The 18,855-nt window shown below is 50.0% G+C and overlaps 1 protein-coding gene across 12 annotated transcripts in view; it reads right to left on the reverse strand.

The window, feature by feature from the left end:
* RBM33 (RNA binding motif protein 33) overlaps window positions 1–18,855 on the reverse strand; it is a 138,160-nt gene that overhangs the window by 59,420 nt on the left and 59,885 nt on the right. For all 12 annotated transcript variants that reach the window (XM_058723675.1, XM_058723674.1, XM_058723681.1 and 9 more), the window contains 4 exons: window positions 15,807–15,978; window positions 10,547–10,755; window positions 6,830–7,115; window positions 812–870 (listed from right to left, as the gene is read on the reverse strand). In XM_058723675.1, the coding sequence (XP_058579658.1) occupies window positions 812–870; window positions 6,830–7,115; window positions 10,547–10,755; window positions 15,807–15,978 (726 nt within the window). The remainder of the gene's footprint in view (window positions 1–811; window positions 871–6,829; window positions 7,116–10,546; window positions 10,756–15,806; window positions 15,979–18,855) is intronic.

An 18,855-nucleotide genomic window follows, 5' to 3' on the forward strand; every position in this document is an offset into this window, starting at 1 on the left:
AGCACACTGCAAAGCGTGGAGTGGGAGAATGTGTGGGTTCTTTCAAAGAAAGTTGAAAGAGAAAAACCTTCATTTTAAAATATAAAACCAGGGGCGCCTGGGTGGCGCAGTCGGTTGAGCGTCCGACTTCAGCCAGGTCACGATCTCGCGGTCCGTGGGTTCGAGCCCCGCATCGGGCTCTGGGCTGATGGCTCAGAGCCTGGAGCCTGTTTCCGATTCTGTGTCTCCCTCTCTCTCTGCCCCTCCCCCGTTCATGCTCTGTCTCTCTCTGTCCCAAAAATAAATAAAATAAATAAAATAAAATAAAATAAAATAAAATAAAATAAAATAAAATAATAAAATAAAATAAAATAAAATATAAAACCAATAGTTCATTAAGACTTTTGAGATTTGGGGTTTTTTTTAAACAAGCAGAGTTCTCATGAGTATTCCCTAGAATCTCACACACGTACCCACACGTACACAACTTCACACGTGTGTGCATGCACGTGTATGTGTGCACACACACACTCAAGGCCCTTTCTCACTGAACACAAGGCAATAATGAAATCAAAATTCATACTCTTTAATGTGAAAAGCATTGCATGATGATCCTAATTCAACAATTTTACAGTTAAACCAAATTAATTCCATTCTCAAAACTCCACTGGCGTGTAAGCTGTTAACAAACATCTCCCACTACAAAAACCATTGTCAGTATTTACAAACCTCGACACTTATTTTGGTTGGAACCACCTGTATTTGCTGCATTAGTACCTCTTAGTAAACGCATGCTCACCCCCTCAGACCAGGAGGAGCAGCTGCTACTCACAGGGAATCTCTGCGGCCCCACAGCAGGTCTCGGCTGGCTGGGAACTGGCAGCAAGGGCACTGTGGAAAAACACCTTTTGTTACAAACACGGTTCACTTCACAAACAAACCCACCAAAAAAGAAATACACCAAGTCTAGTATAAAACATGCATCATGCGTCAGTTACATGTAACATATGAAGTTTACACTTAAGCTAAGTGCTTAGTGTTTTACAAGCCCATAAAAGGGAAAGAGAAAGCAGGACGCTTGTCCCCATACAACAGCATACGCAGAAGCTTCAATTTCAACAGGGAATTTCTATTTAGAATTAAAATGTTTTGCAATGAGAGAAGAGATTACTCCTCTAAAATAAAAAACGGCTTTTGTGTTTCACATCCATATCCAAGTTATCCAGACTATCTAATCCAATTACATTTTCTGACTCCAATCAAATACAAATTCAACTCTAAATCCTCTAGAATCATGAAAAAGAGGGAGGGAGGGAGGGAGGGAGGGAGAGGAGGGAGGCAGAGAAAGGAAAACACACATACCCATGGTACTGTTACAAAGAACCATCTATTAAACAATCTCCTATGCCAAGATTTTGTTTGTTTTTGGTTTGTGTTTTTAAACAAGCACAACACTCCAACAGATCTACCAGAAGAACACGAAATCACGTAATTCTAAAACAGACATTTTATAGAAGGGAAGAAGCCACATGTTATACCCTGGGGCTAAATCAGATATGTTTACACTATTTAAAAGGTATGTTACACTGAACTTGATTTTGAAGGGGGGAAAAAAAACACCGCCCGAGCAGGGACTGCTACAGGGTAGTGTGCTGCATTTTTCATTAAAATGTGCAGCCAGATACACCTAGTAAGCTCTCAGGTTGTCGGGTGTCATGGGCTGAGTTGTGCCCCCCCCCTCCCCAAATGCATATGCTGAAGTCTCCACCCCTAGTACCTCAAAACAGGACCGCGTCTGGGCAAGGGGCCTTTAAAGAGGGGAGTAAGGAAAAACGAGGTCATGTGGGTGGGCCTGGATCCAGTATGACTGGTGTCCTTGTAAGAGAACAGACCACAGACACACACACACAGAACCGGCTACATGAGGATACAGAGAAAATAATGGTAGTAATAGTAACACCACGTACCACATTTTTAGTTTAAGAAACGCCTGGTGCATGAGAAATACACTTTTCCAATGACTTTAAAATTGGAACGCTAAGATAAATTTTATTTCCTATAAATACTCAAGGAACTCTATATATTAAGACTTATGGTGAGGGTCATACTTCCACACGTCCAATTTAAAGTAACAGTGTGGGGTCACCTGGGTGGCTCAGTCGACTAAGCGTCCGACTTCGGCTCAGGTCACGATCTCGCGGCTCATGGGTTCAAGCCCCACATCAGGCTCTGTGCTGTCAGCACGAAGCCTGGAGCCTGCTTCGGATCCTCTGTCTCCCTCTCCCTAGGCCCCTCCCCTGCTTGCTCACTCTCAATCTCTCTCGAAAATAAATATATCTATATTTATATTGTGTGTGACAGAAAGAAACTTACTTCAATAAAATGCAAAATGGCACAAGTCCTTCTGCTCCCTGAAAGCCTAATCCAATGAGTCAAAACTTCAAAATGAGAGGAGGTCGATTTGAGAGACTTTACGTAAAATAGGATGCAGCCCCCAACTCTATACAGCCTCCTACAAGGCACTGGGGGATAAATCGGTTTATCTAGGGCAAAATATGAGATTGTGAAATGGAGGAAGAAACAACTAGAGTATCTCTGACCTCAAAAGATTACAATGAAAGTGAAGAAGAAACTACGTATTAAACAACATAAAGACGATGGTTTGAAAATTAAGTGCCAAATACAAAGGACCCAGACTTTCAAGCCTATGTGCCACTTATTTTTAAACTTCGGATTTAAACATCAATTCCTATCGGATACCCAGATACCTACAATACAGTGAAAAGATTAAAAAATGTAAGTCTCTGTAACCATCTCCGGGGAGAAATCTGATTATAATTAACAGATTCCTTACACAGAAGCCTTCTTTTTAGTTGGCCTTTTTTTTTCTTTTAAGTAAACGGTAAAAAGCAACAAAAGGAAAGAAGGGAAAAGGAATAAAAGTTAATAGAGGAGCACATCTGAGAACAGGTGATCAGAAACCCAGCGTGGAGAGAAGGCCTTGGTTTGCCAAGTGTCCCTCGGGAGCTCCGTGGTTCCCCGGGGCTCAAAAGCAGACAGTCCCTTCCACCAGCTGCCTTCCTCTGCACCATGAGCACAAGATAACTGAGAACTTGCCCTGCTAGCAGAACCTTGACCTTGGAATATTTGATATTTAACCTTTTTCTTTCTATTGACTAAACTGATTTAAGTTTTTGATTCATTACAACAGTTTTTAATAGGGTAAGGGCTGGAAAACAAGTTAAATTTCCATCAAAACTGGTTAATTATAATATGGTGGAACACCCCTCACCCTTGAGAATATGCACCATGAGGAAAAGATGTGCTTACGCTGTCACTTTCTCACGTGCCTTCCAACGGCCTAAGTCTCCGAGAACACAGGGCTACTCTACGTCCCACGCACAGCAGACGGCCTTGCCCTCCGGGAAGAGCCGTGGTTTCTACTTAAGCTCACTCGCTCACACTGAACGGACCATTCTTCGACGGTGTTCTGCGGGTACGCCAAGCTGGCAGTCTCTGCTCTCTCCCCACGCGGGCGTATCTCAAGATCGAAGGTGCCGGCTCTATGGCACCCAGCTTCGCGTGGAAACTCTTCGGCTGGTCCTGAGCGCTGAAAAACTACCGTCAGAAAGCTGACCTTCTATCTGCCGAATCAGGAGCCGTGCCGTGCGAGGCCTGCACTGTCAGGCTGCTAACCGTGAGGCACGCGACTTTCCTACCCGAGGACACCTTGGGGTTTCCTTAGGGCTTCCCAGTCTGCGCATCTCACACTAGCGATTTTTATCAGGCTGAAGAGAATCTGTGCACCTTGCCACCTGCCAGGTCTGCGCTCAGCGGACACGAGGAAATGCACGAAAACGGATGCGACCTCAGGAGAACCGTTCCGACAAATCAGACCGACGGCAGCTGCCTGCCTTGGGAAGCCGCTGTACTGAGCCGTCCTCCCCCCTCCCACGGGCACAGCTGCCGGAGGAGCCGCGGGCGGCGCGCTAGGCACAGGGGCCACCGCGCTTCAGTGCCTTGAGGGCGCAGAACGCGGGCGGCTGCCGAGAGATCCCAATGTAAGGTGGGGGCGGGCGGAGGGTCGGTCGGGGGTCAGGGATGGGCTTGGACTCTGCCTCCCTGGCGCATGAAACAAGAGCAGTCTCCCATAAGGCGGACCCCACGCCCTAGGCCAGCCTGCCCCCGTCACTAACACCGACGTCGCTCCGAGGGCACAGCACAGTCTCAGAGCACCTCCGGGCCGCTGGCCTCCTCCCACACATCAAGTCCTATCTTGGGCTTCTTTCCCCAACTTCTGGAACTCTGGGATCCCGAGCGGAGCGTCAGCAGAACGCGCAGTGGCCTCAGCCCTCCCCCTGTCGCTCGAAGGGAAGCAGAACGCTCCCAGAGACGGGCCACCTTCCTCCCGCGGGAGGGCGGGGTCCTTCGCGGCCGTCAGTGTGGGAGCTCACGGCGTCAGGGGAGTCACACGCCACGCCCGCTGCTCTCCCGTGTCCCGGAGCTCAGCTCCCATCCCACCACTGCCTCCGGCGCCGGCCCGCTCCTTCGTCTTGGCAGAGGCCGTGCTTCCTGCACCCTGCCTCTTGGGTCCCTGACTGCGGTCCCTCCACCTCACTGCGGCCACATCCAAGGCCCGGTCACGGTCAGTGACCCGCCTTCCCACAGTCCCTACACAGCCCCTCCCGCGTCCCAGACAGTGACTCCACCTCCCTTCACTCCTTACGCGCAACACCACCCTCTACTGCTCTGTCAACACCTCGACTCCAGCGAACGCGACACTGTGTCCACGCCACCCCACCACGCTGCGGCCTGACTCCGGGCTCACGACCGCCCAGCCTACCACCCGGCACCCCTACCTGCCACACCCCGCACATCCACTCCTCTACTCCCCTGGAGGGGGACTCCACGTCTCCTCTCCCCACCTCAGACCTGCGACGTTCCCTCACCCCCACCTCGTGGCTCTTCGCTCCTTCCAGCCCGCCCACGTCAGGGAAGAGCTCCAAGACCCCTCCACCGCTCCGCCCCCCACACCCCTGCACGGCCCCCCCCACCCCACCCCCACCACGGCCCTGCCTCTGGGCATTGGGTCCCAGCCAGGACGAGTCCCCCTCACCTGCATCGACAACTCTTGTCCTTCTCAACAAGCTGCTGGCTTTCCCATCTTAAAAGAAAACACCTTCTCCCCAGCCCGCTTCCTCCTACCAGTTACCATCCAACTTCTGTTTTAGCAAAACACCTTCAGAGGCGCCCAAGAGACGCCCTCCCCTGCCTGTGCCCCCACCTCAGCGAGGTGCACACGCACCTTCCCCATCTCCCCACGACCACCCTCTCAAGACCCCCACGGCCCCTCCGCTGAACAGTCGTCAGCCAGCGATCCCCATCTGCCCCCCCCACCTGCTCCGCCGGCAGGGCCCCTTCTGCCAGCCCCCATCGGCCACTCTCCTCTGAGGCTCGTCCTCCATGACCTTCGGCTCCCTCCTCCCCGCCCTCTGCAGACCCCAGGTCAGACACCCCTCCTCTGGGCCTCTCACTGGACGCAGGCTCCAATCGACCTATGGGCCAACCACACACTTGGAGCCTCGGGCCCTGGTCCGGGCTCTCACTCTGGCACAGAACATTTCACACGTCCACAACAGGACTTTAGTCCTTCCCTGTCGCGGGTGATGGCCGATCCATCCCTCTGATGCTCAGACCCCCTGGGCACCATTTCTGCCTCCTTTCTCACAGCCGTGCGGTCCCTCCCCGCGTGCCACCAGCCCTGCCCTGCATCACATCCGGCACATGACTGCGCTCCATCATCGTGCCAGCGCCCCATCCGAGCCCCTGTCACCTGCGACCTGGGTTAGTGTGGTCGCCTCCTCCCCCCTCGCCACCCTGCCGCACTCTCCCTACGGAGCAGTGACAATGGTCCTCTCGTAACAGAAAGTGGGGCCCTGTCCTCCTCCACTCAAACCCCTGGTCACAGCCCCTACTGCTCAGAGGCGAAGCCGAGGCCCTCAGAACGGCCCGGGGTCTCACATGACCAGGGCCCTGCGTGTCTTCTCTGCTGTCATCGGTCCACTTGCGGCAGGCCGTCTCTTTTGGGTTAATTCCACACACGAGGCTTGGCCTCATCCCGGGTTCTCACTCGTCCCTCTGCCTGGAATAGTCTACCCTGAAACAGGGACATCACGGGCTCCCCGACCTCCTTCAACTCATCTCTGTGACGAAGCTACCCGCGTGACCCCAGCTAAAGCCGCAACCCACCCCGGGCCCTGGCTCCGCTCCACCTCTGTCCTCTGCCACGCCACGTAATGTTCCCGCCGTTAGGTTTACTGCTTACTTCGTGTCCCTGTCCGCTGGAAAGCAAGATCACAGCCGCACAAAGCCTCCTCGGCTTCTCTCAGCGATAGATCTCAGATGTCAGAGACGGAGTGTGCGGAACAGATGCGTGAAGGCAGGCTCCACGTCACCGGCTCAAAAGTAGCTTCCTAGCCTCAGGACACGTGTCCGCAACAGTAACACTCGAGGCGAGGCACTTCAAAATAACGCCTGAGGGACGCGGAGCAGGGCGCTCGCCATGCAGACGTTCCCACCGGGGAAATGATGAGAAACACCAACTCCGGCGTTCCCACAGCCACCTCTGCCACCCCGGAAGTTCAGAGGCCGCCCAGGGCTTTCCGCTAAGTCACAAAGTAAGAAGTACAGACGTTTCAGCAAATGAGTCTGGCCCGCCAAGCTGGCACGTGCCCGAGCGGGCGGGGAACGGACCCGACGAAGCCGGGTGGTCCTCGCACACCCGCCGGGCCGGCGAGAACGACTCGGCTGCGGCACCCCGCAACGTCAGCAGGGCGGGGGAGACACGTACCTTGCACGGGCGTCACCACCGCCCCCTTGAAGTGGGGGTTTATGTGGATGTTCTTGGGCTGCTGCGGGGTCACCGGAGGAGGGGTGATCATCAGGCGCGGGGCCTCCATCTGGGGCAGCACGTGCGCCCCCTGGGGAGACGGGGCGTGCTGCGGGTGCTGCAGGGGCAGCAGGGGCTGCAGCGGCTGCTGCTGGAACAGGCTCCTGATGGGCTGCTGCTGGGGCGGCGGTGGTGGCGGCGGTGGCGGCTGAGGCTGCGCAGGGGGGATCAATCTTGGAGAGTGCGTCTGAAAACCACCAAGAGGAAGACAAATGCACAGCAATCAACGTTTGGAAGAGAAGTAGAAAAAGGCTACTGCCCTACAGATCTGCGCGGACCCCAGCGTGAGAGTCACGGCTCACAGCCCTTCCCGGCTAACGGCGGTAGGAAGCAGCAGGGCCGTGCCGTGCCACCCGGGCCCAGGGAGGGGGCCGCTCGCGACGGGAATCCGTCCCGGGCACGCGGAGGGGCGGCGGCGGCGGCGGCCTCAAAGGGACTCTCGTGGATTCCAAAAGAACCACTTTCGGTGCAGCCACTGACGCTGCCCGGAGGTGAGCACCGCGCGGCACACAGAGCCCAAGCCGCCCTCAGCCCCTGCGGCCGTGAGGCCGCTGTCCCCAGAGGGGAAGAAGAAAGTTGGGCGTGAGACACCAAGCTAGAAACGAGGGCTGTCCTCGGGGAGGACACAGGCCTAGCGAGAGCCTGACTCCCCTGCGGGGCGGGGGAGAGCTGAGAAGGTGGCACCTGCACCAGAAAGGAAGGAGGGAAGGAGGGAAGGAGGGAAGGAGGGGCGCCGGGCAGGGGACTCGAGGAACAACCCAGAAGCAGCAGCGGCGCGGACACGCCTGCTGGGAAACTCGGGAGACCAGGGCGGCCGCAGCCACGCACACCCAAGATGGGGGAAGGCCAGGGCGTGAAAACAGACGCTCGAGGCAGTCAAGCATCTCGGGGTGATTCCATCCGACAGTCACGAGAGGAGGAAACCAGCGACCACGGCCGTGGCCGCCGAGCGCCGGGCCGACACCGTGTCTTCGGCGCCTATCGAAAGGTCGGTACATGAAGTAAGCGGCTGATGCCCGACGTCGCCATCAAGTGGATCCCCGTCACTGTGCTCTCTTCCAAAGCAGCTGGTGAGCAGCAGAGCCGGAAGTGGGGTCCGACAAGCGGAGTCCACGGGTCCTGCCTGTGAGCACCGGGCCGCCATGCCGCACACCGTGCAGGCCGTGAACTCCAGCTCCACACGCATGGCGGCACACGCCACGTGCAGGATGGGGAATTACAGATGGGGACGTGGTGGACATGGGACGGACGTGGGACGGACGTGGGACGGACGTGGGACGGACGTGGGACAGAGCAGACGGACCACTCAGCAGGCCACGGCCGGAGCTGAATGCCAAGAAAAGGCCAGGGTCTGACGAGCAGTAGGGAAGACACATTTCAGAGGAACGACGAGGATTCAGAAACCAGAGCGTATATGGCCTTGGTCTCAGGGAGGACTCTTCCAGAGACATTCCAGGGCTAGCCTGGGTCCTCAGCTCTCCGCGCTCCTGGCATCCAGAAGTGCTCCCTCTCGGGCCTCACGCCGCCGGGTACTGTGCACACCCCTGCACTATGAGTAGGGATCCAAGCCACCAGGGAATCCCCACGAGGAGCATGCTGACACAGGCTCATGAGTCAGATCTGAACTGAACAGAGGACAGGCACCGTGCAGGCTCCTTCTTCACTCAAGAGCATGAAGGGGTGCGAAGGAAATGGCGTGCTCTCATCGAGCGGAGCGGGGGGCCTGGGAGGCGCCCACGTGGAGGGGCACGGGGCAGAGCCAGGAAGCGCACGGAGGGGCTCGGAGCGCGCCAGAGGCGAGGGCTTGGGAGACGCAGGTGTGCACAGAGAGGGCAGGTGGCAGGAAGGATGCCGCCACCCAGCAAGAGCTCTGACCAAGAGGAGGGCGGACGAGAGGACAGCTGAAGGGGGGAGGAGAGGGAGCACAGCGCAAGCCTCAGGCGCTCCTCCCTGAGGAGGAGCTCGCCGCGGACACCCAAGGCGCCAGGGCACAGCAGCCAGGAGGCGCAGAGGAGCAGTGACTCTGAGAGCACAGTCAGGAAGTGAGGAGAGCAGAGTCCAGGTGGCAAGGGACCGACCTAAGAGGAGACGGACTGACACAAAGCCACGAGCAAGCCTTTGACTCATTCTTCCCACAAGAGTCCAGACAGACCGCTCTGGGGCACGAGAGTGAGCGGGGTCAAAAGCGCTCGTGGTCGCAGGTGGGAGCGAGCTCAAGTTCATCCCCGACAGCCCTGGTCTTCCCAGTACACGGAAACTTCACATCACTGTGACCAGGAGACGCGAGCACAGAGCTTCCAGCCCAGAGCACCATTAGGCCGAGCAGGGCCAGCCATAGGCCCGTCCCCAGCTCCCAGTGGGCTCCAGAGCTCTCCGTGGTCACGAGAGCTCTGGGGACACGACACCCCTGGCAGGGGCCCCGGTCCGTCTTCCACTCAGCTAGGGATGCGCAAGCGCTCCCAGCCCCGCTCGGTCGGCCCCTCTAAAGGACGAAGGATGCTGGCTGGGCACGCCTCCTGTCCGTGGGTGCGAAGTTACCTCTCCGGAATCACAGAGACACAGCTACACAAAAACAAATCTCCCGTGTGGCTGTTCCCCTCTCCCCCAAGGAGGCCAAAATCACTGAATTGGCTGTTGAATACATGGCAAGTGGAGGCTGGGGCAAGGATAAGGGATGGGGAAGAAAAAGAAATCAAGTCCAGTCTTTTTGCCATTGGAGAAGCTTAAGAACAAAACAGTTGTGTGAGCAAACAGCAGTTATTAACATCGTCAGCTTCTTTATGCTGTGATCAACCCACCTACCTCTCTCCCCTTCCTGCACCTCAAAACGGAAATTCTCATGCAAAAACAGTTAAGTTACCTCTTCTCCCTTGTTACATTTCACAAATGGATGCATGCTAACATTTAACAGTTCTACACAGAGGCAAAATGTGGCTTTCCCCTAAATTCAGATAAAAATGGAGGAGGGACATGTGGCAGACACAGTGGACACATACTTGTACTAAGCACATTTGTCCTTGGAGATTGGCTTCTGAAGGAAAGAGCCATAAAATCCTAAAGCGAACTAAAAGAACATAAAAATCACTTTCATCCTTCTTTACCTCTGCGATATCTCCTCTTTGAAATGCACGGGAAATTCAACTTCAGCTGAAATTACAAGTATGTGAGTATGGACGGCACAGGACACTTACTCTAAGAGAATCTGCTCCGATTTAAGGAGAAACCGATGGGAAACGGTATAAAGAAAAAGCCATTTTTATAAAATGAACAGTGCTACCTGGATTCTCCACGTACGGTCACTGTTTTGAGCACGGGCACTCAGGACAAGCAGGGAGAGGACGGAAGCCTGGCTCCTCTGGGGCTCCTGTCCCTTGAGGACATAAGCCTCTCACTGCTTCTTCCTCCGTAAGTACGGAGTGATTTGTCACTGCCCGACTACCAGGAGGACGGAATTTATAAGGACACAGGTGAGAGCATACCGTAAAGAAACTTTCGCCATCATTCCCCGCATTAAACTTTAAGTTCAGACTCAGTGATACACACAAAGTAGGAAAGCCGCAAAGGCACATTTTCATTTGTTCTAACGTGTTGGGCTATCACAAGAAAACTAAGAATTACCACGCCAGGAGGCTGCGTCGGAAGCAGGGCAGGTCTGTGATCTTTTATTCTTGCACGCTCACTGCTCTCTCTCCTCTGGTCTCCCATTCCACGACACACTAAAGAGCTTCCTCTCCTTCCTCCCCGCCTCGAGCCATAGCGTCCCTGCTTATGCTGTCGCTCTCTCTCTTCGAACTCAAGCAACGCGGCTTTGGCTTCGGCTGAAAGCTCTATTTGAAAAGATGCATACGTGTTAGAAATCTTCAAACGGCCTAAACTCGATACACAGGGAGAAAACAGGGAAGACACACGGGACAAGGAAACCCCGAGACAGCAAGGGTCTCACCCACAGCAGGGAACTAAACCAGCAGCGGGCGGGGTTCAGCGCCCGGGAGACACCCGTTAAATGAGGACATGCTTTTCCCGGGGAGGAAGACACAAGGAGCCTCCGCCAAGTTCAAGTCTTTTCGTTGGAGACCACAAAACGGTGCAGAGGGAAGCTAAAAAGAAGGGCCTGAAGTTCGGTTTAACCACTGCCCTCAAACTGCCGCGGACACTTTCCCTTTCACGGACAGCAGACAACGCTGGGGAGGACCTGGGCCCACCAGGCCCGCCCCAATACAATTTCTCAGTGAGACCAGCCCAGGTATTATGAATGCACCGTGGCACACAGACTCAAGATCGATAAAAAATCAATCAATCAAATAAATTCCTGTTTGTTCTGATTTAAGCGGAACTATTAACGGCATCACTCGGAAATCAAATAATTAATCTCATACAGTGGAAAACTCATTTTGTATGATCATTTCAGATTTATTTAAAGAGACCTTTACTCTGTGAAAAAAGGCTTACATCCACGCTGTCTGATACGGAAGCTATATCAAATGAGAGCAGAGCCACAGAAGAAAAAACCCATTAATGCAAATACCTGTGGGATGCCCAGGAGACCTTCACCTCTCTGACCACTGCTTTAAGGATATAAAAACATGGACGCTGGCCCTAAGAAACTTCAGCTGGCACCTTATTCTAAATCCCTAAAGGAGAAAAGCCGACTTACTCAAATACGGTTCCTTTATTTTAAAATACTATGTAAACTGTGATATCTCACGTTAACAAATGTGTACCTTGTAAAGGTTTCACTGAATCCCGAGGGGCGTTCTTACTTACACCTTCTTCCAGAGTGAAGGACAAATTTTAAACATTACCAGCTTTAGCTATCTTAGATTCCATAATCATCTCCAAACTCTTCCAAAATCTCTTAAGCCACGTTTCATTTTCTTGATATTGTTTCTATGGTATTCCCCTCCCTTTTAAATAAATCTAGACCCCATTCAAAAGAAAATTGAATCTCTTCTTAACAAGCACAGACTTTTATTCTAATCTTGACTACATGACTGGTTCACATACACATTTTATGCGGTGAATCAGCAATTATTTTTCTAGTGGTTCTAAGTGTCAAGATTGATTTCACTATCCCCAGTAATAAAATGGTTTCAAATGACATCTTTAATCAGCAAGTAAAAATGCTTTCCTCCAATTGAGACAAGCTGTCACAAAAGGTCACCAAAATATGACAGGATGGAAATTACATTTGTAACTTCAACTGAAATGTTAATTTCCTCTTAAGTGTTTTCTGAACTATGTCCATATTCTAAAGTGAAGAGACAGAGTTCAATGTAACAAAGTTTTACACTGTATTGCCCTAAGATGTGCTTAGGGAAAACATCTGCGTACAAATAATTTTATAACAGCTGGATTAATACATAACGAGTCAATATTTGCAAAATACACAGCTTATTTGGCGAAATGGAAATAAATGATAGTCTGAATTTTTTTTTACAAGAGAACTTGAACGAAGAAATTTGTAAAACCCTTGCTTGTAATACAAGGACCATCAAGTACCCTCCTGCTGGCACTATCAATCTTGGACTGTTTGTTATTAGATGAAAATACTCTTTCCCACAGATCCTCTGCCTTAAGCAAAAGTAACTACGGACTTTATTTCAAGAGAACATTATGTGGACATAAGAATGTTCTTTAGGCTAAAGCAATAAAATGTAATTTAACACATTACGTGTGCCAGCAAAACTTAGACTATTGCCAAATCTAGATGCCTACTCCTAGATTAATGGATAAAAGCAGGCCTAAAATAAATGTTGTCTTGCACACACTGCTATCCTGCTTTCCAGGAGAATCTCAGGCCCACCTCGGTCAGGCCGAAGGCCTGACTGCTCTGAACCTCTGTGCTGAGGCTTTAGGAAAACCAGTCACTGACACCCACTGTCCAGAGGTGGCTTTGACATTTCCATTCAAAATTTGTCAGTCCTTTACATATGTTTGTTCTAGAAACCCTGCTCAGCTGGGTTTCACAAGTGAGTGAGGCCCTCATACCCTACAGCATCCTCGGTGTGTAACGAGTGACATCTATCTGCTAAGCACATAGCTCTGTGCCACCCTCGGGGAAACTAAGAAAAGGTTTAGTTTCCAGAATGCTGGCTGAGCTCCTTACTTAAGGTCGTAACCTACACGAAAGCCCAAACTCTACCTGAATTCCAAATCCACATCAATGACTACACACAAGGTTCTATAGCTGCCAGACTGTCATACATATGAATCCAAGTTCTTCCTCATTTAGGGACGGCTCTACCTGTGTGAACACAGGAAAGACTAAGGGAGACCCACACCTTGTTAGGGTCTAGCGGGCACTGGCTGTCCACATGCAGCCCAAAGGGTCAGAAACAGGGGGGCCAGAGGACGATCTCATTCTTCTTTTTAAAGAGTGGAGTGTTGTCAACATTAATCAATTATATCACAAAATAATTTTTATTTGTATTAAAAATGTTAAAGGACACCATTTGTCAAGAAATACATATTATAGGAAACAACATCTGGACTCTGGTAGCAAGATATTTTAATTCCGTTACAAGGAGTGGGTGGACAGCATCATACAGTCAAATACATGTAAGGATTTCTGTACAGAACCTGAACCTGACGTCTCTCTCACCAGGAGCACGCAGATAAACTGATGGGTAAAGCACAAATACTGTAGCAGCTTCTCTTTCTCAATCAGTATTTTCTTATCTACAAAATTAACCTTTCGTTGGAGGAGAGGGGTCAAGGTAATGAAAGCTCACTGTTTTAGAAAACCAATCTTCACATGGACAGAAAAGTCCCTTTGGTTCGGGGAAAAAGCCTGAGTTAGCAGAAAGCTCGTGTTTCAAACACTAAGCTTCCTTATGCAGGGCTCACAAGTATGGAGCATTTAAGCACCATTTTCACCTACCTTAGCGCCTGGCCGAATTTGCACAAACATACTTAAGCCTTATTCGTTAACGTTTAAAAGAAACGGTTAAATGTCTACACTGTTTATGCTGACGGCCCCTCTGCCTCCAAGGACTCCAGACTCTCTCCCGCCGTATTTCAGGTCCCCGGCTTGCCTACCACTAACCCCACCCCTTCAGGCTCCATCTCTCAGGAGGTACAAATGACCCTGAAAACAGCAAAACAAGGCAAAGGTCCTGAGACACAGGAATTAAAGCGACACAGAGAGTGAGCACGAGCAGGCCGGACCCCTCCAGATGTGAGGTCAGTGCCCGGGGCAGGTACAATGCAGAGAGATGGCCCTGGCTAAGGCCGGGAGGTGGCCAGAGACATCAGGTTCAGGCAGGGATGTAACATTACCGATTCCTCCTGCTGAAGGATACACTGTGTTCCTCCCCCAACCTTCTGTTTTAAGACTTCCGCTCATCTCCTTTCACCCAAGGCCAACTTCAGACCTTCCTCCTTAGAAAACTTATGTTGTCCTGCTTCAGACAAACTGGCAACTTTATAGCATAACTAGAGAAAAAGGCAGGGAACTCCCGGGCCAAAAGGTAGAGGAACTCGGGAGGGGAAAGAAGTAGAGAGCCCAAGAGTCTAGGGCAAGCTCTCCACAGAGCTCACCGAGTGAGGTAACATGGCAAGAGTGGCTCACTCACGGCTGGTCACCTGCACGCCTCAGGAGCTCAGTGTCCTCGTGCACAATTCACATCTGCCGCCATGGACACACACTCGTGTTTCCAACTAAAAAATGGCCGATAATGGTTTAAGAAGTAATAAACGTAGTCACTGGGGGTTTCCCGATTTTTACTTTGACCAACAGCAGGAAGCAGGTGAACCCTGTCCTTCCACCCTCCCACCTGCCTCCTGGAATTCGGTACAAAATCCCAGTGGTTCTCAAAACCCGGGTTCCAGAACAGCAGGCGCAGCAGCACCTGGGAACTCAGCAGAAATGCAACTTTCTTGGACACCCCCTGAAACCTACCGCATCGCAAGAGCTGGGAGTAGGTCTAGGAACCTGTGTCTTAACAAGCCTTCTAGGGGCGCCTGGGTGGCGCAGTCGGTTAAGCGTCCGACTTCAGCCAGGTCACGATCTCGCGGTCTGTGAGTTCGAGCCCCGCGTCAAGCTCTGGGCTGATGGCTCGGAGCCTGGAGCCTGTTTCTGATTCTGTGTCTCCCTCTCTCTCTGCCCCTCCCCGTTCATGCTCTGTCTCTCTCTGTCCCAAAAATAAATAAAAAACGTTGAAAAAAAATTTAAAAAAAAAAAAAAAAAAAAAAAAAACAAGCCTTCTAGGTGGTTCTGCTGCTCACTCAAATCTGAGAACCACTGCTTTCTCTATGCAGTGGACACTGGAGAAAACGGTTGTGGGGTAGGGTGGGGTCAGTGCTGATGAAGGCTCTCTGCTGGCCTGCAACGGCCTGCCGCAGACCTTCAAAAGCAGCGTTTGTTCAACTGACTACGTCTGAACGATCTTATCTCCTCAAACATGGAGAGGAGTGGCAGACGGAAAAAGAAAACACAAAAACAGATGGTTATGATGACACTAACAGGTACAAAATACAAACTGTCTAGTCCTGAGTTAGCCCTAGCAACCTCGTGGTCTCAAGAGGGGTCAAAGGGCTGTCCCCACACACCTTCCCAGAGCCGGCCAGGAACTGCGTAACATGCATGAGAGTGGGTCTAGGCCATCGACTCCAAAAGAAAAGCTATTAAAAAAATAAGCAATCAAATATTTTATTCAAACATTTTTAATCCAGAAAACAGTCATTTTTGTAGAATGACTTTTACAGCACCATAACTCAGCTCTAACCTCACACAGACCGTCCACTCTCTGGATGGCCATGCATAATAATCTACAAAGTCAAGAAAAAAATTTTTTAACCTATTTAGCTAATCATAATAGTACTAAGAGGAAGTTGAAACGGGAGTGAAGAAGGATGGGAGACAGGCAAAAAAAGTTACCCAAAGTTTCTGGAATGTTCCTTCTCTCTCTAGTTACATCTGAGAGCCTAATAATTGTTCCTTCTTTCCTTTCAGTTTTGAACCGCAATCGTCCAGATTCTTCATCATCATCATCTTCCTCATCGGATTCTTCTTTTACGTCCTTCTGTAGTTCCAAAGTCTCCATACCTCCCTACAATGCAGACACACAAAACAAAAATGGAGACTGAGTTCACATTCTTTTGAATTAAACACTGAAGCCTGATTTTATACATATAAGGTCCTTTATATTTCAGATATAAAGAGGCTGCAAAATGTTCTGTCATAAGGCCGTGTGAAACCCTAAACCGATACGAGAAACAAATGATCTCAAACATTAAAAAACACGTTGGAAAGAGTTCAATTCTTGCTTGTAATTAACAGACAAACCCTATATATACTGTTACTTCTACTTCTGAGAGAAAACTCACGAATTTCAAAAGTCCCTGCTGGCCTCAAGTCTGACCCAGACACCAGCAAAAGTCCATGTATTCCTTAAACCAACACTGGAGCGTTAAGACTTTTGGGCACATGTCCCCCTGTGGAACTTACATTCCAGGAGAACCCACTCCTTTCCGGTCACACAGGCTCGATGCTTCCGGTAACTCCTGACCCCATCTGCCATGATTTCCAAACCTGTTGTTACGTGGCTTAGTTTTTCCAGCCTCCACCTGCTTCCCCCCTGCGCTCTCACCCTAGTGCTTCACTCCACCATCCAGGGTCTGCATCGCCGCCTCTGGCCCAGATTTTACTGCAACAACACAACTTTTTTTTTTTTTCCAGTCACACTGAAACCAGCTTTTATCTCCTATTTTATTATGTCAGTATTCCCACAAAAATACTGCCTAATCTGGTCCCAACTGAAAGTCATTTCTTCATCAACAATTCTTCCTTTATCACAAATGTTCCTTTAATGCCACTGATCACTTTTGACCTTTTACTAGGTCTCAGTGACCTACTGGGAGAGAATAAGACAGGTACTTATTGAGTGCCAGGTTCACACAAATTCTTTTTGTAAACACAAGAAAACAGAATTTGCCCCCCTATTCTCGTGATTCGTTATTTTAAACGTGCTCTACTCTTAACAGAAACAAAAATGAACTGCCTCATTACAAAATGCTCAAGAAAAAATTTAACATAAACCCAAAAGACAACTGTTTTATATTCTCTTCCCAACATTTTCCATGAAAAAAAGTCAACTACAAATGCACGTACTCACTGCTGTGAATACTGCAAGTCTCTACACACCTTCAGGAGTTCAAATGCCTGAAGATACAATGACGAATGCATGACTATATATTTTAAGCCTGATGACAGTGACGCTACCTTTCAGTACTCTGACATTTAGTATAGCACGGAATCTTAAAGCACCAAAGTCTTGGTATTTTGTCGGTTTGATATTTGGTATTATTCCCGTCTTCCTGAATATCTGAAACCAATGAGTAACACTTGCGAAGGGCCCAGCTGGGCCTGGGCGGCACTCCGCTCCACTCAAGGGTAAGCTCACGGACAAAGTGCTCTTCTCCTCGTCCGTATGCTCCAGAGCAGTGCTTCTCAAATGTCATGTCCACACCCATCACCAGGAACCCGGTTCTGATGCAGATTATGACTCCACAGGGGGGCCTGAGACGCTGAATTTCTAACATGCTCCACGTGAAGCCAACACACTTCACAGACCATGCTTTTTGAGTAGCCAGGCCACAGAGGAGGGAAAGGAATGGCCACCAATAAAGCAAAGATTCCATTTATTACAAGAGTCATTCCTAATTCAACCATTAACAGTAATTTCAGTTCAAAGACCTTCCAACCAGTTCAATGCACAGCTTGACAATACGAAGCTAATAAAGGGTATTCTGCATCCAAATCTCCACCTAAGAAATCTCAAGAGACCAAGGATGACTGGAAAAGTCTTTCTTTGAAGCAAATCCTAAAACCCACCAGCAAATCGAGTCTATGACCCAGCATTTCGCATTCCCAGGTATTTGTCCAAGAGAAATGATCATTTATGTGCATGTAAAAACCTGTAGGAAAATATTTATAGCTCTCTTTTGGGTCAGCAAAACTGGATCAACAGTAAGTGAATGGACACATAAAGCGGGTCCATTCAATGCTCCTGAGCCCTAGCAAGGAATGAGCTACTGATAGACACCTGGGGTGAGGTGGCAAAGGTGTGTGGGATGGGAGAGGCCAATCGCGATATACTGCGACAAGTCCGCTCACAGGACGTGCTCCAAGAGAAAACATTATACTGGTTGCCAATGGTTAGAAACGGAGGGAAGGCAGGACTACAGAAGCATAGCATTAAGTTGGTTTTCTGAGCAATGGAATTTCTAGAACGCAAACTTGTGGTACAGGTGTCCAATTAAGCCGGTCACTACATCAAGGACTACACAAGCCCTAAAGTGGCTTTGCCTGCCTCAACTACGGTGCATTTGACAACCTTCACTAAACTGGACTCGTGCCTTCAGGCACTGGTTACTGCCTCTTACTCTAAATACTGGGCTCAAAAAAAAAGAAAAGGAAAAAGCATCTCTTTTAGCCATATGATTTACAGAATTAAATAACCAATCTGCCAAAATGCTGACTTTCTGGACAGTTTTTGACAAGGACTATCTATATCTAGTATTCCATTCATAGGAAGGGTGGTGTTGGGTGACAAACAATAATCAAGTTATCTTAAAATTTTATTGTACAAGAAGTTAAATAATTGTGTATCTGTGATCTTATTAGGCTCTGCCAAAAGTACTCAGAGGTTTAATTTTAGCTACTTAATTATGATGAAAAGCTGAAAGCCATAATTGTGACTCTTAGCAGAGGGCACACATTAAAACCACTGTGAAAGCTCTTCAGAGACAGACAAGTCAGAATCTGATCACATTCCGCTGTCCCTTGAACCACACAGGTGGGAAATGCACAGGTCCACGTATATGTGGGTTTATTGGATGAATACAGTACTATAAACAGATCTTCCTTATGGCCCAACGCGAGGCTTGAACTCACAACCTTGAGATGAAGACCTGAGCTGAAATCA

The sequence above is a fragment of the Neofelis nebulosa genome, chromosome 4 (assembly GCF_028018385.1).
Source record: "Neofelis nebulosa isolate mNeoNeb1 chromosome 4, mNeoNeb1.pri, whole genome shotgun sequence".
Taxonomy (NCBI): domain Eukaryota; kingdom Metazoa; phylum Chordata; class Mammalia; order Carnivora; family Felidae; genus Neofelis; species Neofelis nebulosa.